Source organism: Aulonocara stuartgranti (genome assembly GCF_965226115.1).
Source record: "Aulonocara stuartgranti genome assembly, chromosome: 23".
NCBI lineage: Eukaryota > Metazoa > Chordata > Actinopteri > Cichliformes > Cichlidae > Aulonocara > Aulonocara stuartgranti.
In genome coordinates, this window is record NC_138958.1 from 12000331 (window position 1) to 12023662 (window position 23332).

Below are 23332 nucleotides of genomic sequence, written 5' to 3' on the forward strand. Positions count from 1 at the left end.
CGTGTGTATAACATGACGCGCGACTAATTGATTCTGTACCACACGGGCTCGGGAACGTCAATCATCTGACCACAGAACAGCTTTCCACTGAAGCCCAGCCTTAGTTCTGGTCCAGAGGAGACAGCAGCGTTTCTGGAAGTGTTCACGAGCCCGTGCACTCATTCAGAATGACAGAATCATCCTTGTTTTTATGTAGTGCTGCACGAGGGCCCAAATATGACAGTGATCCAGTGCAGACTTTCAGCCGTGTGCCTCCTGCACAGAGATTTCTCTAGATTCTCAGAATCGTTTGAAGATGTTATGTACTATAGATAATCAGATTTTCATTATCTTAGCTGTAAAATTTCACTTTGAATTTGTACATAGAGAAACATCCCTCTAAAATAGTTCTGTGTTTTTTCCAGATTGCTAAACTTTTGCCGATCTTTATACCCAATCATGTTGTTGACCTGCTGCCACTTAAACTAAATAGCTGCAAAATGCTCACCCAGTTTTCTCTTCACTTAGTTTTCTATTTTTAGTTAGATATGAAGTTGAAATGATGGTTGCTCATCCAGCACTGTTTTACTTTTAGGCTACAGTCTAATATGTTACCTTTAAAAAATAATAAAAATGTAACATGCACAAATATGAAGACCAAAAGCCGTTTTCTCTAAAGCTATTGGAAAATGTATTTCAGGCTATGAATATGGTATCACTAACTGCTGGATCAGCACCTAAATGTGAGACTCAAAATTTACGCTAAAGAACAAATAAAGATAAATAAGGTCGAATGCAGAGAATATAAAAATCCAAAATGGGGTAACTAACCAGGAACACACAATGGCACATTGACAGACACCCGGAAGAAGGAAAAAGGGAAACTGAGGCTACGCATAAACACAAAGTAATCAAGAAGAGTACAAGCAGCAGGGTAACAACGCACAGCTGAAACAAATTAAGACAATAACAAGGAAAGACAAACCAACGGTGAGGCACAAGAGGCTAATAACTAACAGAAGAAAACAGGAAGTCACTAAAAGGGGAATCACATAACATACAAGAGGGTACTAAACACAAGGAGTCGAACAGTAATAAAACTCCAGTCCAACGAAAATACTAAACAAGACACAAAATGTCAAACAGAAGCTAAACCAAAGAGCATAAACTAAAACTCGATGTGAGAAAAATCTACAGACAAATGGAAACTAATAGGCAGCAAATATGCTTATAAAATATAGCCTACAGCATTTCAGTATGTCTCTGCTAATTTTATATGCAGTGGTTCTGTACATGATAATTATAGAAGTTACTAAATAGAAAATAAACAGTGTCTGCTCTTTATGTTTGAGAGGCATGAAGTCTCCCGGGAGCCTGTCTGCCACTGAATAAAAACAAACAACATAACCCAAATATAATTCTGCACTGTTTTTATATGTAGTAGTATATCAGTATGCCTGACTGTGATGACAGTGTGCAAATGGAAAATTCTGGGCCTTTGAGTTATTGCGTTGGCCCAGTCTAGTGATAATATACTGATTACTATATTGATATGTAACCAGTACAGAGAGGAGAAATAATTATGATTCATTCATTGCTCATTATTCTTTTCAAAAGATCAAACTGTCATACAGCAACCAGATCTCTGTTTAGAGCACTTGCTCTGGCTGGGCTGACCCAGCGAGGCTGTGATTGAGGTCACAGCTCGGACTTTGTCTGCAGTTGTGGTGACACGTATGATGCTATATGTTGCTTTACTGTAACTTGCTTGCTTTCATTTGATGTAACTGAAGTCACCAGTATATCTCAATCAGGGTTTCACCAAATATAAACTTAGGCCACCCCCACCTCCCTCCAGCCCTTGAAATTGAACTTGCTGTTCTGGTCCCTTGACCACTATAGCAGTGCAGCTTTGCTGTAATAGTTTTGTGTTCATACAAAACTATTTTTAGAAAGCCAAGTTTTATTTAGTGTTTTTTCTGATCACTTCAATTTCACCACTACAAAAAAGAAAACAATATATCATAAACTAGTCTTAATAACAGAGACGCATAAATCTCATAGATCAGAACCACTGGTGGTCAGCTAAAACATAACCCTGGCTGTGTGTAGCCCAGAGGTAAAACAAAGTTATTTAGGAAAAAAATCCCTCCGGTGCTTTATTTTTTATTTTATTTGTTTAATCTAATGTCCACAAATGCTTAAAGAGCACCACGAGTACTTCGGCAGCTTTAAAAACCTGTAAGTGCATCTCACTCTGAAATTACCACATTTTCTCTGTTTTAACTACATGGAAGTTTTGTTTAGCCACCAGATCAGTAGCTTCCTGCGCTGCTTAAGCTCACTGGGATGAGTCGGCGACCACAATGCCGAGAGCGCGTAAAAATAATTTGCGGCATGCCTCCCCCCTCTTTCTGTCCACTGTTCCTATTTGAAAAAGGCTAAAAAAAATAGCTTATAGCTTGCTAGCTGTCCGTCAGACTCCTGTTGGCTGTACTCTTGATGAGAAATATAACCCAGCTAATAGCTTAAGGGGAATAACAGCTGCCTGTTATTTCAGTTGGATGTCTGCTGATAACAAAGTTAGGCGTTACCCGTGAGAGACAATTATGACAAATAAGAAGCAAGCAAACAGGTGGGATTTCTATTGCTCACTCTTTATTGAATGCAAATTGTTTCTGAACATAGTCCAAGTTCCAATTTACTTTTGCTTATCTGATGTTGCTTCGTAATTGATGTTAAATAGCTGGTTAAGTTATTTTAAAGTAGTGTGATATTATAAAAAGAGTTCATCTGCAGTCAGCTGCTGTCTCTCTGTTGACACTGAATGTTTCTTTGAGTTTGTCTTTGAGCCACTGGGACTGGCTGCCTGCCTGGCCAGCAGCACTGTCAATGAGCCAGCAACCCGCTACAGCCGGGGTGGCTGGCTGCTGACTCAAAAACACACTGAAACACAAGCCAAATCCAAGAAAGGGGTCACAGCTACTGTTTTTGTAAATCCTATGCAATAGTTCTGTTTTTATCTCTATGAGGTTAGACTGTCACACTTTATTAGCAAAGCCCCAAAAAACCTTAAGCATGGACACAGAGGCCCAGGGGTGGGCAATCTTCATGGTTCAAGTCAGAGAAGTGTTTTTTATCTTTGTGAGCACTGTGTCAAAGAATAAAGCAAAGACTTTGTTCAAAATGCTGTTATTCATCTGTTTTAATCAATTTTACGTGTAAAAATATTAAAAACAATGTCAGGGTTCTGAAGGTTAATGGAACAATAAAAAAAATTGTGGGCACAGTATGGAAGAACATGACTACATCTGCTCACACGGCAAAACAGATCATCTTATACTTCACTCTTTCCGTTTGGAGGCAGACTGTGGCCTACAGTTTGTAAAGGCAGTGTGTGATATGATGACAGAGAAGTTTAATTGTAAATTCTGCATTAACACCAGTGAAACATCGAGACACCGGACACACATCTGTAGCTCAGTCACAGTTTTGCATAACATTAACAGATTTCTGAACTGAGAGTGGTGGGCAAAGGTGAGCGTGTGTTGTTATCGTCACTGACCCACATGTGTGCGTTTTATTCTTTGTATACTTTCTCAGGAAAGTACCAAACAGCGAACTGCACAAACACCACAGCATCGTGTTCTGTGAAGTTAAACAGCATGAATGGACTGTATGGAAAAAATTGTACTCCTACTTTAGAATGTTCTTTATGTGGCTGCAATGGGAATGGTCAGCAACTTAGAGCTGACAGCTGATTCTGTAGGAACAAAAAGTGGAGAGGGGGGGAGGTTTGCATGCTGCACACACTTGAAAAGTTCTCATTTTGAAAGGGCTGCGCACCTTGAGCCGTTAGTTCCCAGCAATAACGTTACATCGTCAGCAGGCATGTATGACAGTACTGAAAAAGAAATAACACATTTGTTTCTTGGTCGATGAAGCTGTACGCTAGATTCGTCCTTCTGTGTTTCACAGTCAGTCAGACATGTATTGTCTTTGTGGAGAATGGACTCTGCCTGCTCTGGCGATGATTTTATGAGGCGGAGGTGGGCAAGACATGGACAGCAGCCCTGGAACCTGCTGCTCCTCCTCTTCATCTGAGGGGGTTCTTGTTGCCATGGGCTTCAGTAGAGGACCTATGGGATGAGGGGAATGGGTTGGCAGGAGATTTCGAGGAAGCACAAGGGGCTTGAGGATGCCAGAGCCGCTAGTAGCTGGTCTGTTGAAATACGAATAGCCTCTCATCGTATGAAGGGCGTATGCAGGGATCAGAAAGGAGTTAGAAGGCTGGTGACTGGGCAGGACAGAAGAGTCTCTACCACCCCAGTAGTAGTTTCTCTGCAGGGATTGTTGGTGGGTGCTGGTGGTGCTTACAGGCTGGCTGCTGCTGTTGAAATGGCATTGCAGTGGATTACTTTGTTGGCCTGTGTACGCTGCAGGGTGAACCAAGCCAAAGTGAAGCTTGATGGCCATTAACTCAGCACTGAGCCTGGCGTTTTCTTCTTTCAGAGCCATGAGATGAGTCTCCAGCACATAGTCATTCATCCTTCTCTTCTCCCGTGACCGCTTGGCAGCTTCGTTGTTCTTGCGACGTTTCTCCCAGTAGAGCTCATCCTTCTTTTCTTCAGGTATGAACTCCCTCTTGCGACGGGGTCCTTTACGTACCAGATCGTTTTCCATGTGTAAAACATGGTTTTCTTGGCCCCCGTGAAAAGCTAGCGGTAGGGACTCCATGCTAAATGAAGAGCGAGTCACAACAGAGACCTGAAATCGAATAGAGGAGAGCAGTTAGTGGAGCTGAAGCGAGCAGCTGAGTAAGCAATGAGTTCTTTATCAGGAAACTACTCTGCAGTTTTTTAATGAATAATGAGACAAATTTTAACAAACTGTCAATGTGACACCGCTCTACACTCCTGCAAAGGTTGGTCAGAATTCAATAAAGACGTTTTGAAATATCACGTTTACAGAATGACGCACGTGCAAACGCTACCAAAAACGTCCTTGGTGGAGGTAATTATAGATATAGCTTTACATTAAACAAACAGGAACCACAAAATATTTATGCTTTGAGGTTCTTTTCAAATAACATGACGATTTCCTGTATCCTTACAGCTGTACTGTGCGCTGTCAACATATAGAAAGTACCGTGTGAAGATTTAAAATATGTCACATTTGACCTCTGACCTCTCCTTCAAGGTCAATAGATAAGTCGACGTGATAATAATGCTGCGTTGAGCTGTTTAAAACTGTTTCTAATTACCGTTGTTTATATTGACAGCATAAGGGAATATGAGAAATGATATAGGGGGATTCAAAATATTACTTTGGACTTCTGACCTCTTCTTCAAGGTCAAACTTCAGTAAAATGTCTTATGTTTAAAATTCTGCTGCCTGTTTGTCCTGACAACATTTAGGAGATGATTGTGGTATTTGAGGATTCTGAGTATCGTTTGCATCCAAATATCACGTCACATTTGACCTCTGATCTCACTTTTAATTTCATATCTGCCTTTCTTTCAAGATGATCCTCAAATATGTTAAATATTTAAAGAAAGTATCGTCAAGAGAGAGAATGAGCTAATCAGAGATATGCTGCAGAATATAGTTAGTTATTTACAAATCAGTACCCGTTATCCATTACATATTTTAAATGCACTTTAAAGGAACGAGGAAAACAAGGTGAACATACACCAAATGCAATCCTAGTCCCTTAAAAGGAAGTCGCGCGCACAGAGCGAGCTGCCTCGGTGAAGGTTTGAACGCTCTGAGTGATTCTTGTCATTAAACACATTTATAATCTGAATATGTCTTACATTTGGATTCTTACACTTACGGATGCAGTTTCAGGGTCTGGTTAAAGAAAACAGCAGACACTTCTCCATATTTTTGTCACATTGTTAGGGCAAGCTGTTTAATCGCACCACTGAGAAAACAGATTAGCCGCTGATGACAACGGCATGCTGTTGCAGTGCTAGTCCCTAATCTTATAATGTGTTGAGTAATAGAGGCACATATACTTTGTGTATTTGCAACTTTGTGTTTGTTTGTCTCGCTTTAAGCATATAAATGGCTAATGTTCAGATATAAAGGGCTTTTTAAAAAATCGGATATAATTGTATAAAATGCTGCACGTGCCTGTAGAGGCTGTCCATCTATGGCAGACCATTTTCATACCATTATGTTTTTTTTCCTCTCCAAAAATATTTAGAGGCTATTACAGTTCAGTACTTTATTACACTCTGTCTAGCACCTCGAGACCCACAACCCCCTTTCCTGAACTAGCCTCACCTCCTACCTGTCTCAATATGAAACGTATGAAAATAATAAGGCTGGAAACAATACATAGAATGGCAAGATTGTGGCTTTGTGTGTTAGCTCCATATTCCATACTGAGTCATTAGTGTGCTTTGTCTGCATCATGGCTGATGAGGAGCCAAATTAGAGGAGTTTGCATTTGTGATTTTACAGATCTGTGTTGTCAAAACCAAATAAAAATACTCGTCGAGCCTTTCTCTTTTTACTTTTATATCTGTGAAACCAAATAAAACGCTTCTTAACGGAAACTTTTCACGCGAGGTTTTACGCGACCGAGAAGATGCTGTCGCACCAAGCGGCTTTTAGTTCAGCTGAGGTGACCTAAGCTCGGCGTATGCAAATTACGCATAGGTATCTTTAGTTAACGTGAAGTCAAACAATGCTTCATGTTTCTCACATTGTCTCCCCCTCATCTTCCTCTTTGATCGCCTTGTCCTTCTAGTCACTGCTTCCCCTCTCCAGCACTTTCATCTTTGTGCGTCACTTTGTTGCGTGAACAAACGTGCAGCCAGTAAGAGTTTGTCCATTTTGCTGTACATCTACCTCGAATCCTTCTTTAAATGAATAGAATAGGAGGAATACTGACTGCTGCTAATGAATTATCTTTTATTCACGTGGGTTTGTGGGTGGTTTTTATGGGAAGCTGTGCAAGATGGGTGAACAATGTGTTAAAAACCACAGCCAGCCTCCTGTACGTGCAATCAGAAACACACATAGACTCATACAGGCTAGGCTTACACTTATCTCTTTTAACTCATTGATGTTTCATTCACACCTTATTCTTGCTCACAATATAATACCTGATAAGTGTTTTTTTTTAATCATACACTGCACAGTACTTTATGATAGTAGTCAATTGTGACACCTCATAGAAGAGCTGCAAAAAAAGCTGTCACTCAGGATGTCACACATATAGCATGCTCTTAAATGCAAACAATAACTTCACAGCTTATTACTTACCGTGCAATGCCCTGCAAGGCTGTAGAATGGCCTTTTTTTTATTTCAGTTGTACAAAATGAAAGTACTTTCTTAGCATGTCGAGTGACCGTACAGTCAGACTTTGCCAGAGGCAACAAAACTGTAGTTTCAAAGAGGCCATGTACCGTGTGTGTAGTGGTGAGAGTACACATTGGTTAAAAATATTCAAACCTTTGCCCAGAGAAACCCCGTGTGTTTCTGTGTGAGAACGTGCACACCTGCAAACTGGTGTCTGACACAAAAACTACTTGTTGTACATTAAAAAAAAAAAGAAAAGCAACAGCAGGAAGAGAGAAAACAATAATCACAAAGGAAGACACAGACAAAGAGAAAATAAAAAAAGAGAGGGTTCCTGAGTGAAATCTCTCTTGAGGCCAACCCCGCTCTCTACTCTGCTGCACATTTGCACCTGTTTCTTATCGACTAATTATAGCCCGCCTGCTTTTTAGTAAGGAACTCTCAGACTTCTTCTTTTGGTGTCTATCCGTTTTCTCACACTCTAACATCTGTTGTTGTGTTGCTCTGTACCCTGCCAAGCTTTGTTAAAATAAGTGCTCATAGGAAAAGTTGGTCAGTCCATATTCTGTGGCTTTCCACCTCAATGTACTCTATTCACATCACCTTGAAACTGCCATTAGTATGAGAGAATTCCCTGTTGGGTGGATAAAGAACTCGCCTCCGTTCTTGCTTTTAACCGTCTTGTAATGCAATGCATTTCTTGATGAGCAGATAAAATACAAACTACCATGCTTTGCATGCAGTAAATATGTTCCGAAACATCAGGCGTTCTGCCTTTTTTGTAATTTTCCTGACTTTACGTGAAAAATATTTTTTCCTCATTGTTTAGTCAGCCATACCGACATAAACATTTTATTATTCAAGTGTCACAAATTATGATTCGTATCACAAAATAAACATTTAGCTTCATGACTGGCTATAACATTTGCATAAATGTGCTAGACTTGTGATCGCACTACTTTTTGAAACCTTTTGGATTTATACTTGAAGTCTTCCGGTCGCTCATAGCGAGCGTTACTAGCAACCGCTGCTACCAAAGTGCTTGACCTTTATTTACTTCTGAGTGGACAGTGAACCTTCACTTACTAGTAAAATCATTTTATGCTTTCATAAAACACACTTTCACTTTCTGCAAACTTGTGATGTTTGCAGCTCCGATCAAACTCAGGCTTCATACGGGCAAAATGTCCCAACTATATCACGTGTAAAATATTACTAAGTGACCAAGACGCGGGTATCGTCATTGCAGTAAGTAGAATTTTATTAAAAATGTTCAGCTTTGGGTGAGACCACTTCTTAGTCTGAGAAGTATGCACGATGATGGATTGGTAACTTATGAATTAATAAATGTTTAAAAACTCCCACTTTCTCATATCTACAGCACAGCGCAGCATCTAAGAGCGGGCCAAGACATTTTCCTCCACATCATGGTCGAATTGATTGGATCAGAAGCGATTCATTCGTGACATTGTTTTTGAGAACATCACGATTAGTTGTCCCATTTTTTAAGACTTCAGTTTGATACGGATTTGCTAAAATTGCACGAAGTATCCAGTTTCGCCTTCCCTCGCAATGGTAAAGAATCCCTCCAAAAATGGGGATCTGCATGCGGGGCTAGCTCGGCTTCAAAAGTCAACGATCTCTGAGTTGGGCCGAGCCCCACGTTTGGTCATTTTCATGCAAATCCATCCCGGACTTTTTGAATAATTCCACTAGCAAATAGAGAAACATACAGATACAAACTGAATGACTCACGTAAACACAACTGCAGGGATGACATACAACAATTCACATGAGCTATAGATCATCCAACATCATATCTTACTGTTGTTCTGTGCTCTATTCTAACTTTGTATATCTTTTCACCTTTCATGAAACAAACGTTCGTTTTTTCTGAGATAGCTAAATAACCTCCAGAGCGTTCGTATTCTGATATAACTGTGAGGTCATTGCAGAACATCAAAAAGTATTTTTTATTCCTAACCTTGGTAGATTATTTAAAAAAATACAGCTAACAGAAATACGTCGTTTGCTGTAGAGAAGCTCCATGTACACAACTGTGCTCCTCTTGCGCATAGTTACACAGTGCAAACACTTCCTCTTCCTCAAACAACTGTCACCAGATAATAGAATATAGAATAAATACCTGATTTCATTTTGAATTAAGAAAATGACACTTTACAAGTCTGGCTGCTTAATTCTGCTTTTGGTCGCGAGTGAAGTGAAACGATTCAAAGGTTTGCTGAGCTGACAATTTCACAGAATACACAGTTATGTTTTGCTGTGATCACAGCAAGACCAGTTGTGCACGCGTTGATAAATGTCCGTCCCTTGGTCACTAACACCTCAACCATTTCCTTCATTCGGTCTTTTTACTTTTAACATACATGGTCAGTGCCAGTATATGTGAGAAAATGTGCTTCAGGCCTTACCTTCTGCAAGCGTATCCACAAGATCTGCTGCCGTCGAGCTGCCAGTGAACTGTTTCAGAGAGGTCTCGCTCTTGCCCTAATGTACAACTTAGAGTGCCGAACTCTTCTGTTAGACACTGTCAAGCAATTAATGCACATATGAGTCGAGTGGGGATCATAATACTTTGTTGCTTTCAGTCCTACCCACTCACCTCTCTCTTTTTTGCTTTGCTCTCAGCCTTTTTTAACGCGCTGTTTTCCTGTCTTTAACTCTGGCTGTCCACCTCTGTTGTCGCATGAAAAGTGTCTGACTGCTTTCCTTGATGTCGATCATATTGTGGTGGTAGTGGCTTGCCCACACAGGGGTCTCCCCTGTATGATGCTGCTTTCAATTTTAGGCATATTTGGTCGATAGCATGCCAAAACTAAATGAAAACATGCATCTAATGCCCTAGAGTTTAGTAAAGCTATATGATTTTTTTTTTAAATCTCTAGAGTAAATGCATTGTTAGCGTCTTTACAGCATTTTGTTCGTACTGCAGCTGTACTATGATACTTTGCTCAGTGAAATGTTTTAACCACATGTTAAAATTCAGTCACATACCTGATGTCTCGTTCCAGAAAAGCTTGGGCGCAGCAGTAGTTGCGGCAGTCTTAGTAATATGAGACGTTTTAGAGATAAAAGCCACAACAGCCAGGTAATGATATGACCATCAGTTCTGTGTTGTTCAGATATTTAGCGTAAAGCATAAGTGTGAGGAGACGTGACTAAAACTTTATGTGTGACTTTTAAATAAATCTTTGGCACCTCAGATTCGCAGAAAATGCAGAAGTGTTTGTGACTTATGAGAGTGTATTTCAAGCCTCTGCTCAGTTAATCTTCTTCTTGTCCAAATTTAGAATCTTTTGTTATAATATAATAATTCCTGTGTCAAAATGACTTTGACACAGGAATTAAAATGCATGCTTTTGTCGTGACTGGAAATTTTACTTCAACGCCCATTTCTATGTATAGCCAGTGTCACATGTAGACAGATTTTTGGCTTCCTGTTGTGATGCGTGTAAGTCCTTAATGTTAGAAAAATAAGCACGAGAGGTCCACGTGGAGGCAAAAATGCTTTCTTTTTCAAAGGGCTGAAAGAGAGTTCCTTTTATGCTAAAATGTTATTTTCTAAACTCGCACGTAAACTTATTTTCAGTCCATCTCTCTGTGTCGGATGGACGAACACTGGGACGCACTCAGTTTGTCAAAGCTGGAACGTGTCTTACACAAAGACATGAATTTGACATCACGAGCCATGACGGACGAGTTCCAGTACGTTAAACAGGACATTCAGTCATCGTTTTTTTTCTGTTTTTAACTTTAACACCTGGGATGCCTTAATTTAGGCCGTCCTTTTTCAAGAAAGGAGGTCAAGCATTTATTCAGAGGAGAGTAAAGTTCAAATCCATGATTGAATTGGGTTGACCAGATCCAAACAAATTAAATCTGGGTCAAAGGATATGATTTTGTCTGACAATATAGGTCATGTCACCAGTTTGTCATTTATGACATATCCCATGAAAAGAATTTAACCCATGACACACAAACGCACAAACTATACAGGTCACAGTTTGGGCACTGGTCACAGGAAGGTTAAAAGTTTGTTTTAATGATGAGCTTGTCTTCTTACATTTTTTTTAGATGTGACTAACAATAAAAAACCTTATTGCTATTTCAGCTGCTGCTGTGCCTGATACTAATCTTTGGGTTTTAATAGGGATGCATCGGCACGTCTCTTTTTTAACCACAAGTTTCTTCAAAGACTTATGTGTACTGACTTTTGTAAACTAAAACCACTCAAAATGTGGAACAGTGTCTGAGTGTGTTGAGTTTCAGGAGAAGGCATACAAATGTCACATAAGCTCACGTAAAATAGAACATCCGGTCTCCTTAATTTAAAATAATATTCTTTCTTTGAAGTCTGAATAAAAATATGCGATGTGAATATATTGGTAGCATTAATATTAGTTTACGTTTACTTTATTTAGTTATTTACTCTAAAACCGGTGTATGTGTGAAAAATGCATACATACTACTGGAGAGGCAGAAATTATTCCACAAAACGAAATCCATCTGCCACACCGTTTGTGTTGTAGCGCCCTCTGCTGGAGGCTTCGGGATCGTGCATGGGTATTTAAGAGCCGATTGCGATGGCACTGCGTAGCAGGTCAGAGATGACATGATGCTCCATTCGCCTAACAAGTGAAAGATCCTGTTGCGAGAGGATACCCGGATCTTTCTTTTTTTTTTGGTGGGGGGGGGGGGGGATTACATCAAGAAGGGCATAAAAAGGGATTAAAAAATAAGAATATATATATATATATATATATATATATATATATATATATATATATACACACACTAAGTATATTTTGTACTTTATACTTAGACAAGTATAAAAGTAATACTTTTTATACTTAGAGTATATTCTAAGTATATTCTTAGAGTTTTATACTTACTTTTCGACTTAAAGCATTACTTTTATACTTGATTGTAAAATGACTAACAGGACTATTCGAATGCATGGATATACATTCATATATTAAAGACCCTATTCTAACAAAAGCATAGCATTTAAAGATTTAAACATTACCCAGATGTGGTGTCTCACTGAAATGTGGTGGATTGTGTCTCACTGAGCTGCTGACCCACAAATAAACGGTTCAACGTTCAGTTTTCCATCGAGTCGAATTGTGCTGGGAAATCACGCAGTGGGGATAAAGGGGAATACCGAGTCAGCACGCACAGTTTCACTGGTGCAGTCGCTGTGTTTTTCTTTTTGTTTGTTTGTTTTTCATCACTGGCAAAGGGTAAAAATGTACAAGAAATACCTGTACTGCAATGAAATTAAATAATCTGAATGAAAAAGAAAAGTCCGGAATAACATTAAAAAACAAAAACGAAAAAACAGCTTGTGTGTTTATTACATTATACATTAATATTTCATTGTATGAAACAAATTCAGACAAAGAGCGGGAGCGCAAAAGCTTCATTCAAACAGAATAAAACCACAGAAAATCGTGCCGTGTAGCTCGTGGTAAAATACATTGTTCATGGCTGATCTTTCGGGGAACATAGGCCACGTGAAGGCTGTTTATTTCGTTTTTTAATTGTTCGTATTTTCATTATGACCCACTGCACACGTTTCATTCTTTTTGGACTGCATATTTACTGGCAAACAAAAAAAAAAACAGCTGAAAAAGCCTTCACCTCACATCTCATTTGGACGCATATGGAATCACGTTAAGTTTGGGGATTTTTTAAAAACTTCTTGTAAGTTACACCTTAACAGTTAAACTGTCCAGTCAGCGTCCCCCAGAACTGAGATGCATCCCGAGCTGAGACAAACCAGGCGTTGCACTGCTGAACCGACTCTTCAGCCCCCTCTGAATGTGCGCCTCCACACCGACACCCTGGCTTTGCCTTTCTTGTAAGTGGAGAGGCAGGCCGGAGTAGACGGCCGACGGAGCCAGGTAGGAGGACCCCCAGGGCAGAAGAAGATTATTACACACAGCCGAGTGGTTCAGCTGGGGCACCAGCCAGTTTTGGGGTGGGTACGAGAGCGCAGAGGCATGGTGGAGAGTGTCAGGAGAGGACATGATTGCTGAGAAGGAAGAGACGGGTGGGGAAGATACACTGGGAGAGATGGGGATTACATCGACGGAGGAGACCTGGCGCTGGGCATCCACTCCTACCTCCCCTGACCTTCCGCTCCCTAAACTATCTCGGAGCGAAAGGACACCGGAGCCGGTGAGAGGAAGGATGCCTGGCTGTGTCCCACAATTGCGATGGCTTAGTGGATTAAAAAGACCTCTAGTTGAGCCAAAACAAGGGAGCTTGGACTCATACTGGTTCAGTGCAGTTTCCTGTTGTCGCACAGCCCTGATCCCTGCCTGGAAGAGAGAAGGGGTGTGGGGAGGTATGGGCGACAAGGGCAGAGTGGGCGCTAGGACAGGCGCAGTTGATGTCGCAGAGGGAGAGGGTGCTTTGGTTTTTTCTATGCTCAGGGTACTGATGTACTGCAGGTTAAGGACTTGAGCCCGCAGCTGGGCGTTCTCCTCGCTCAGAGCCAGTAGCTGGCCCTCTATCATCAGGTCATTCAGCCTCCTCTTCTCCCTGGACCGCTTGGCCGCCTCGTTGTTCTTGCGTCGCTTGTCCCAGTAGCTGGCATCTTTCTTATCGTCTGGGATCATCTCCCTCTTCCGGCGCGTAACGGGGGTGAAGTGGCTACTGTAGGCCTGTAAGCGCATGAGACGTCGAGCCAGGAGGGAGGACCGAGTCCCAGCCAGGAGCCGAGGCTCCGTGTCCGTGTACCCACTGCTCTCAACTGAGGAGGAGGGCTGGCAAGGAGCATCTGTCCCGGCACCGTCAGGGCTTTTCGGGGAGCTCATGACACTAGTGGAGGGAAACAAGTGTCAGTCAAGCAGCATGCATACATCCATGCATCAAGCATAAATCTGACCCCGTTAGCTGCACCTGAATCACCTAAAGCAATGATTGCTGCATAAGTTTCGATTCATAACTAATGCTGAGAAAAATCTGCGTGAATGAAACTCGTTTACGTTTATTTTGAGCATTTTTGAGTTGAATGTACTTCACACATTTGACGAAACGCGTAGTTTACTGACGTTGAAAAGCGAGTTAATAATCTGTAAATTCAATGTGCATTAATCTAAACAGCCTTACTCCACCACAACGTTAAATGATGTCGGCACATACGACAGTGTCGGTGCCTTTTCATTTAAAACAGTTTCTAACCTTCTTAAGATTAAGACAGATACATTAAAAGTTAGCCTCGAGGGAACTTTACGCGAGCATACTGAATGTGAGCGTTCACGTTTTAAAGCCTTAGAATTAGACAGCGTCGTAAAGTTGAACTGACACTGACCTGATTGGAAGGATGACACCTGTGGGACTGTTAGAAGCCGGGACTTTGAGCGTCTCTTGCAGCTCTGCAAACACACACACACACAAGAAGAGCGACATACAGTTTTACGCGCAGCACTTGGAAAAGTGACTTAATCTTTTTTAAGTTTGTGGGTGTTATATGGGGTGAAACAGAGAAAGGGCTGAACTTACCATTCACTCACAATCAGCGGTGATGTGGAGAGCAGAGCTGCTGGGCGGTGCGCACATATAGGCCACACGGATAGCCAATCACACTGTGCTGTCTGTTTCATTCTGTGGAAACCGATCTGGCAACTTTAACTTGGAGTGCGGAAGTCCAAGAGAGCTGTGTGTGGCCACGATCTAACCATCAGGTGTTACTGAAATGAGTCGATTTGGATCAACCGTCCTACTTATTACTTTTGTAAAATTACAGCACATCGGTCGACGTGTCTAGAACAGTCGCACTGTGACACCACTGTTCAGTAAGCTTTACTCATTAGTAGAAAACATGGTTTGGTTTACGACATGATTATGTTTGACTTTGAGATTTGTTTGACATGTATTTATCTATTTGTTTTGAATGACGTGATGAAATGAAATAAAACACTGAAACAAATCCCAGAAAGCACGAGCTATATTTAGAGAGATTTAGAGATTTTTTTTTCTTTTTTTTTTCTTCTTTTTTTTTTTTCCCATTAAAAAGTTCGCTCCACATCACGGTGTTGCTCAGCATGTGGCGCATCTTCTCAAATGGAGACTGCGGGAACTGTAACAAAAGCTTTAACTTCTCATGGATTTTGCACCTGTAACTCCTCCTTAAATGAAGGTTATGGCGCACATAACTGCTAATCACGTGCTCACAGTTAAATTTCAGGACGGACTTTGAATGGGTCCAGTCATCCACTAGTCCAGCCTCAGGAAGGATGCAGGGAATCACTAAAGTCCAGATTTGTAATTTAGCGTTCCCTGTATTTTTTTTTTTTTTAATTAGACAAATCACATTGAAGGATAAATTGCCGGTCAGTTTAAATTCCTTTTTGCTATATTAAAAGGAAAATTTCAAGAGGCAATTCCTGCTGAATGCTTCAGATTGTGGGAATTTCTTTTCCCATTGCTGGATTTGCTCATTCCAGCCATCTGATAAAGCAGGACTTTAGAATCTGTAAGCACCATCTGTGCCTTGCAGTGTTAATGTTTTATTCTAAAATGTCAGGACGTTGTGGTCATGTTAACATGACCACAATACACACACAACTCTTGTTCACTTCCACACGTGTCTACAAAAATAGGTAGCTGTACAGTGAGTATTTTACACATACAAATCTACTTTAATAAATGTGATTCGTTAAACCCTTTTTTGTGCCTTTGGCGAGTCTCTCCCCAGTATTCATCTATCCATATTTAATTTAGTCACATGGTGTGGAATTCCATTTAGTTATGCGCCTGATTTTTATTCTAGCTTTTTCAATGTCACTAATCTTCACTGGTGCAGACAGACGTGATTCCCCACATCTCTCATTCTTCTCCAGTTGTTCGTTTGTGTTATATTTTTCCATTTAAGAGTGTGTTAAGGTTCACAATTGAGGAGGGAGAGTACAAACCACTCTTGGTCCAGAGGATCTTGGTCAAGTGGCAAATCCACCTGTCCGTCTATTGGTGAAAAAAACAAAATGTTTCATAACACAACCAAGAAGGCTGTTGTTTGAATCCTGCCTCACCCGAGCTGCCAGAGATGAATCACTGTCTGCAGGGGACAGGGGCAAAGTGCACCAGGGTACATTAGGTTGTCTGCGGAGAGCACTGAAATCTCCAGCCTGGCAGCTGCCTAAGCATTAACAAGTTTGAGAAGCACAGGTGAAACCTAATGATCCACCTCTCCTTTTCTGTTCACATTCTAATTGTAGTCTGGGTATTCTTTTGAAAGGCTGCAAAAGAGCAGCTTCTCGCGAGAAGACACAGAAGCCGAACAGCAACCAGAATGGAAAACCACACTGTACAACATCACTCTTCTGCAGTTGGTGCTGAAGACTTCTTTGTAGCGTGCAGAGTGAGGGGGCTGTCCATATCACAGGGGGTGTCCTATCAGATGTGTGTTTGTTAAAAACTCCAGTAGAGTTTTCTGTCTGACTCATCATAACCGCATCAGCCACAGTCGCTCATGTTCCAACAGTCTTCTTTTAGTAAGAACGTTGTCTCCAGATTTTTAAAGACATAGTACCTGTCAGGTTGTATTGGTTCCCGGATATTAGTTTGATGGCTTTGAAAAGAGACAAACTATCATGCACAGAAAACACAGAAACAAACATGCGCACACACATATACATATATGCAGGTGAAGACTACAGTGTAGCCTCAACTTGTAGCAGTAACAGGAAGCAGGTGTTATAAATATGATAGCATCCAAATTATTAATAAATACAGGGCTGATTTCTTTTTAGACAGACAGCGATCCAATTTACTCGACTGTGTCTCTCAGCACTGTGTGAATCTGGACCTTTTCGAGGATAGTTTATTATCACTGTTAAAAAAAAATGCATGCTTAGAAAACATTGTGATATGAAGGGCCTGCATAATTTGGTGCACTCCCACGTTTGTGTGTGGCAACACCCACATCCTGACTGCATGTTGCAGATGATTCTTTTATGTGGATTACTCAGCGCCAGCAGTATAAGTCCTGTTGGCTTTATAATGCTTCAGTGTCTAATTGAGAGAACACTTCTGAACGTTTGACCATTATCTGTATTTCTTTCGTACCAGTGATTGCTCGACTGACATCATGCTGCCGGCAGCTTTGATTTTTATCGAAAATATGGATGCGGAGGGCCTTCAAACATTTGTTAAAGGCTGTATTCCTTTTACCAATAAATCTTTTGAAAAAGCTAATGATTTAGTCATTTCCAGGTTTTAATTACCCAGCCTGTGCACCACTAGTACATTTATCCTCACAGACAGGATTTCTAATTAATTTCGTAAAGGATTCATGAATTGTTTAGACAGCTGGCTGCAGGCTAAGAAAGAAGGATTCTCAAACAGATGTTGATCACATCCGATGATTGTGACAAAGAACACCAGTTGACCTCTATTCCTTATTCTTCTTCTTTCAGCTGCTCGCTTTAGGGTTTACCAAAGCAGATCATCTGCCTCCATTTCCTCCTGTCCCAGCATCCTCCTCAATCACACCCACCCTCTGCACGTCCTCCTTTACTACATCCATGAATCTTCTCTGAGGTCTTTCTTTTTTCCTCCTGCGTGGCAGCTCAATCTTTATCATCCTTTGTCCAATATATCCACTCTCCCTCTTCTGCACATGTACAAAACATCTCAGCCTTGCTCAGCTTTTCTTATTTTGTCTCCAAACTGCTCAGCCTGAGCTATCTCTCCTGATCGCTTCCAACAAAAATCTTCAGCTCTGCCACCTCCAGCTCAGCCTCCTGTCTTTGTGTCACCGTCACCATCTCCAAACCATACATCACTGCAGGTCTCACTACTATCTCCTAAACCTTCCCTTTCCTATTCAACCCTGCCGGCACTCCTTTCTTGATCTCTCTCATACTCTCTCTGTTGCTTTGGATGGTTGACCTCCGCCAACATTCCCAAAACAAGAATCTGTAGGGCTCCTTCTTTCCTATAACATGGTGTGACGCATCAGCTTTATCCATCTGTCCAGCTCTGCACATCACCTTTGTTCTCGAAAATCTGTGCTCACTCTCTAAGATTGTGTTAAGCAGTCTGGTTAAAATGTCCACTGCCCTCTCTCCAAAACACCTCCATACCTGCAGAGGTATGTCATCTGCACCAACTGCCTTTCCACTCTTCCATCTCCTCATAGCTGTCCTCACTTCCTCACTACTAATCCTCTGCACTTCTTGATTCACTAACTGTCCTCTATTCATCCATCCTACTTTCTCATGTTCTCCATCTATCAGCTCCTCAAAGTGCTATCTGCACGCATATGTTTCGTTTTCATCATGGCACAAATCTGAACACATGCGCTAATGTTAATATGCATGCACAAGAATATGACAGCCCAGTCTGCGTTCAACTTTGTGAGTTGTTCATCTCACTAGAGAATTCCAGTCTTACCAAATCTGTTTTTAATGCCTTGTAGATTAGAATTTTGGGGTACCACTCACTACAAAGCCCTGTAAATCACAAATGCACTGTGGACAGATAGAGATTATGATCTTAGTGACTAAGAAAGAAAGAGAAGTAAATGTTCTAAAAGTGTGTTTACACTTTGCTAGTGTTCACCAGGTGCCAAATGCATCTTTCCACAAGTGCAACAAGTGTTTTGCACATACGTGCCTCCCCATCACTCTCCTCGTCATATGTCTAAATGAGGTTGTGAAAAACACAAAGACAAGTGACCTACTGTCTAAATAAAAGAATCAGTGAATTTGAGCTTTACTACACTGGCCATGCGCACAGCAAAAAAGGAAGTGTGATAACTGATGTCTCTTTTGTTGTTTTTGGCACATTACGCCACAAAGAGAAAGTTATTCTGCTTGTTTTTGTCTTTGTCTTTACCTTGTGCATTAAAAGTGTATATATGTATATATTCTTTCTTCCTCATACCCACTTTAAGTGTTACCATGACCTTTCTAAATGCCTCAGACAGTTGTACATAGACATTAGTTTTGTTGGGAGAGCTTGAGTTGTGTTTTCATCTTCATGGTAAATGAACTGACTCTTATATAGCACTTTTCTACTTGACCTAAGCACTCAGGGCACTTTAAACTTGCGTCAAAATCCTCACTCCTACAGAACCAGCTCCTTAATCACAGCGTTGCCTCATCTGAAAGCATACTCTGCCTCATTGTCCTTTGTTTTTTACACTATTTACAGAAATGAACATTGTGCTGTAGTTACCAAATCTGTAAGCTGGTTCACTGAGGTCATTAACCCATCAGGAAAAAGATTTACTGAGTCTGGCGCTGTTTTTCTGTAGACTTACACAGTTTACCGGCTAGAAAGAATGCCAGTTTAAAGCACTTCTGTATTGTTTTCTATAATGGAGGTTAGGGGTTCCGTTACCCTACTCCTATATCTATATAAATGCAGTGGCTCAGGAGTAGAGCAGGTCAACCACTAATCAAAAGGTTGGCTGGGTTGGGCAAGAGCCCCATGTTACAAAGAAACACTTAAAGATCGGAAAAGGTTCTTGTGTGGATGGAGGTGACCGGGTGTGTGAGGGTTGTAGAAATCAGTCCGTTCCCAATACGATTCATAGCATAAGCTAAAGAAAAATCTACACATTTATTGTTTGCGATTGAGTTTAGTTAATATTTTTAAGCATTATTCAAGCGATACCTGTAGGAGGTGAGGAATCAGAGACGGAGTGGCCATCCTTCCTGTGTTGAAAAGAAAACTTTACCAGAACTGCAAGTTTGTTGTAGACTGTAGTCTTCACCAGTGTGTATGTGTGTGTGTGTTTTTTGTGCATTAATATTAGGAGCTCAGTTACCTCATGGGTAAATTAGCATGAAAGATAAGGAGAATTTAGTCAAGCTATTTTTAATATTTGTAATTACTTAAAGCATACTGCTTCTGATATTGAATTAATTATAGAAATTTGTACAGTGTATATAAATAAATATCTATTGAAGTCACGCTTGTTTAAAAGTATTGTTTCAGCATTGTGTCTCTTAGTTTGAACTCAAAGCGTCTTCCAGTGAAACTGACATCATTACTTTTCAGATCACCACTCTGAGTCTCTCGGGTGCTTTTGGACATGTGTGATATGCGTGTGATAACGTGTGATAAGATATCAAATACATGTGTCCAGGATGACATGAGGAGTGTTTTTAACTGTAACTCGTGGAAGGCTAGTTTTGTGTGGCCAGCGAGTAAAATTTGGTGTTGGAAATGAGCATAAATGGTCTCGCTTATATATCGATGTGTTTATTGGTGGTTTGCAATAGACAGGCAGAAGCTAGAAAAAAGGAAAGTGACCTGTGATGTAATGCTGGGTTTTTTCATCTGCTTGTGAGGGTGTTTATCAGCTAGGTTAAAGTAAGCTAAGTGGGGTTTTTCTCTTGTTGTTGTTGTTGTTGTTGTTGTTGTTGTTATTGTACAGGAATAATAATATGGAGATTGATATGAGTATAATAATTCCACTTTAACTCAGGCACAACTCATATTCCTTCGTTAGTGTCTGTCAGGACGGCTGTCTGAATATGCAGGCAGCAGACTTTAGCCAATGCAGAGGTCAAGGAGATCCCTTTATGTGCAGTCCTAAGAAAAAACGAGTTGTATCTGTTATTCCATGGCAGGGGCTAAGCTAATCGAGGGTGACTTGTGATTAATGCTGAAACACTCGAGGATTCCAGGGCACACAAGCGATGATGTGTGGAAATGAGCATAAATGGTGGAAATTTCAATAAATGGTCATCTTTATCATCAAAGTCACTCAAACGTCACTCAGAGCTAGTGCCCAGATAGATAAGATGTAGAAAAAACATATGGCTAGTGGAACTGTTTACCACTACTGATTCGTTTAGACAATACTACTGTAATAACTTTGTCATAATGATGAATTGAGTAAATCGTTGGACACATGGGCCTTTGTCTCAAAAGTACTGCGAGAGAGAATGGAAAGATTTTTTTTACAGTGTTTTTACTTTGAGGGAGTCACAGTACAAACTTGTTATATTATTTGGTTGTTTTTCAAATCAGCTCTCGCCCAGGTACCCCTACTTTAAGCAGCACCCTCCAAACCACAGTTTTACCATTACTAACGTGTTTCAGTGCACCCACACAGTTCACTTCACTGTGATACCACCAGGTGAGTCATCACTGGGGCGGTTAGTTTAATCAGTTTGTTCCTGTAAACTTTGATGTTGTTGTTGTTGTTATGTCAGCCCTACTCCCCGCACACCCCCATTCCCCTCACACACTCACACACACGCAGACACACACAGATGTTTTGCTTTTAACAAGCTCCTGTCCCCTTTGCTTTGCTCTGGTTCTAACCTGACCTATTTAAGGTGAGTTTGTATGTCATATCAGACCCCATGTCTTCTGCAAACCCCTCCAAGGAGGTAATTTGTGTGATTGTTGAGGTTGATGTTTGCTGGCCTGATTCCTACTCCTTAATTCACAGCTCAGCTGTTAACCACTTTTTACAGGAAGTTGAGCCTCAGCGAGTATGAAGAGGATATCGCCTCCTCATACTCGACTGCAGTGTGACTTTTGTACAGCGTCACATGACAACTTTACAGTAGTAATGTAGGCCCCTGAGAAATAAGGGCATTGTGTAGCTTCCCACAACATGGGGCTTTCTCACACTTACTGTGCTGTTGATACATGAGTGGCCTGAGGATCATGCACTGCTGAGATCCTGTGAGATACAGTAGAAGATGAGAACACACATAAGCTCATTAGGCATGTAATAAAAGCTCTGGGCGTTTTCCCCCCCCCCCGACTATTTGATAAATAGCGCAGTGATAATGAATGTGTCTGTTTTGCCACCTGTGGTTTTAACTGTCAGTGTAAGATTTGTATAAAGTTGTAACTGTGATGTGTTTAAAATAAAAGTCAGCCTAAAACAACCTATCACTTTGCACCCTTGCTTTGTCAAGTAGCAGCAAAGTAACTAACTTATTTAAAAGTATTTCAGTCATAATCTGCCATTTTTAGAGCTCAGCACATCAACCATTATAATCTCCTGAAACGAGTTGTGTGTTGATTGCTGCGGTCGTTATTGCAGTGTTTAGCCCCCTTCGGGTTTAGCAGTTTGCATGTTTCCATTTTGTATTGAGCAAGATATGAGGAAGTTAAACTTGTCATCTGTTTTTCTCACTAACTACCGCAGTAAGACTGTGAATCTAACAAGATGCAATCTAAATAGGGTTTTTTTTTTTTAATATTAAGTGATGTCTTTATCTATTGGTCACTTCTGGGTATTTAAAAGGTGTTAAAACAAATAAAGGGATCACTAATGTTTACAGAGGCTGGTTCTTGTTGGCAGCTAGCATGCATACATACATGAGCAATACCCCATAATGTGCTTTTTGTTTATTTTTTATTTTTAGCAGTCCAGCTCTATCAGTGACCACTAAGTGACCTCCAGTCTGGTATCAAGGCCTCATCTTTGCGTAACTGGCAGTGTTTTTACCAATGTGAAGTTTAGGAGAGCACGTTTCTGCTTAAAATGTCCACGTTTCATTATTTACTTTGATGATTTTTGTAACATAAGCTTTTGTGTTGCATGACTTTGAAACGCTGTAATTTCTAATATTTGCGTATTTTGACATATTGCCTTGAACCTTGACCAAACCCGCAGGCTCGAAGAGACAAATCCACTTTTCGTTAATGGCTCTGAGGTTTGCAGCCGTGTTGGCCAACGGTTAAACTGTTGGTGGGAACAGTCTGGCCTATCGATTGTCATTTGTTTGTGGAGGCCTTGAAGCACCCATTCCACACCACTGGCACATCACCTTAACCACTCTGCGTTGCAGCCCAGCTGTAAAAATAGATAGGAAAGATTGCCCTAGATATGCACACGCACTCACATAGAGACACATATAAGAAATAAGATACACACACACCTTCAGGTGTAGATGTGTGGCGTTTGTGGGGGGGACCTCACTTAGGAAAGAGCAATGGAGACAAAGAGATATGAAACCACAAAAAGTGCATTTAACTGACATTGAGTGAGCATCAATTCAGCAAACTGACTTTTGTTCGGGGTTG

General features: G+C 40.8%; 3 protein-coding genes across 5 annotated transcripts in view; 1 reads left to right on the top strand and 2 right to left on the bottom strand.

Moving 5' to 3' along the window:
- Positions 1-2204: 2204 nt before the first annotated feature.
- atp8b3 (ATPase phospholipid transporting 8B3) overlaps positions 2205-23332 on the top strand; it is a 41393-nt gene continuing 20265 nt past the window's right edge. The window contains exon 1 of one of the 3 annotated variants that reach the window (XM_082523768.1): positions 2205-2220. The gene's annotated coding sequence lies outside the window, so the exon portion shown is untranslated. Of the gene's footprint in view, positions 2221-2365; positions 2615-4545; positions 4611-23332 lie in introns of those variants that run through there. The other 2 variants (XM_082523767.1, XM_082523764.1) reach the window with 2 other exon arrangements.
- On the bottom strand, positions 3958-10165 carry nfil3-4 (nuclear factor, interleukin 3 regulated, member 4; the record flags this gene model as incomplete). Its single annotated transcript, XM_082523776.1, has 3 exons — positions 9918-10165; positions 9727-9842; positions 3958-4746 (listed from the first exon to the last, which is right to left on the bottom strand). Exon 3 carries the CDS (start codon positions 4714-4716, stop codon positions 3958-3960), a length of 759 nt encoding a protein of 252 aa, XP_082379902.1. The 5' UTR covers positions 4717-4746; positions 9727-9842; positions 9918-10165.
- Positions 12655-15094, bottom strand: LOC309701225 (uncharacterized protein). Its single transcript, XM_082525324.1, has 3 exons — positions 14828-15094; positions 14637-14700; positions 12655-14143 (listed from the first exon to the last, which is right to left on the bottom strand). Exon 3 carries the CDS (start codon positions 14137-14139, stop codon positions 13054-13056), a length of 1086 nt encoding a protein of 361 aa, XP_082381450.1. The 5' UTR covers positions 14140-14143; positions 14637-14700; positions 14828-15094; the 3' UTR covers positions 12655-13053.

Bases quoted from the DNA above. Each gene is read 5' to 3' on its own strand.
- LOC309701225 (XM_082525324.1), bottom strand. From the start codon at position 14,139: ATGAGCTCCCCGAAAAGCCCTGACGGTGCCGGGACAGATGCTCCTTGC.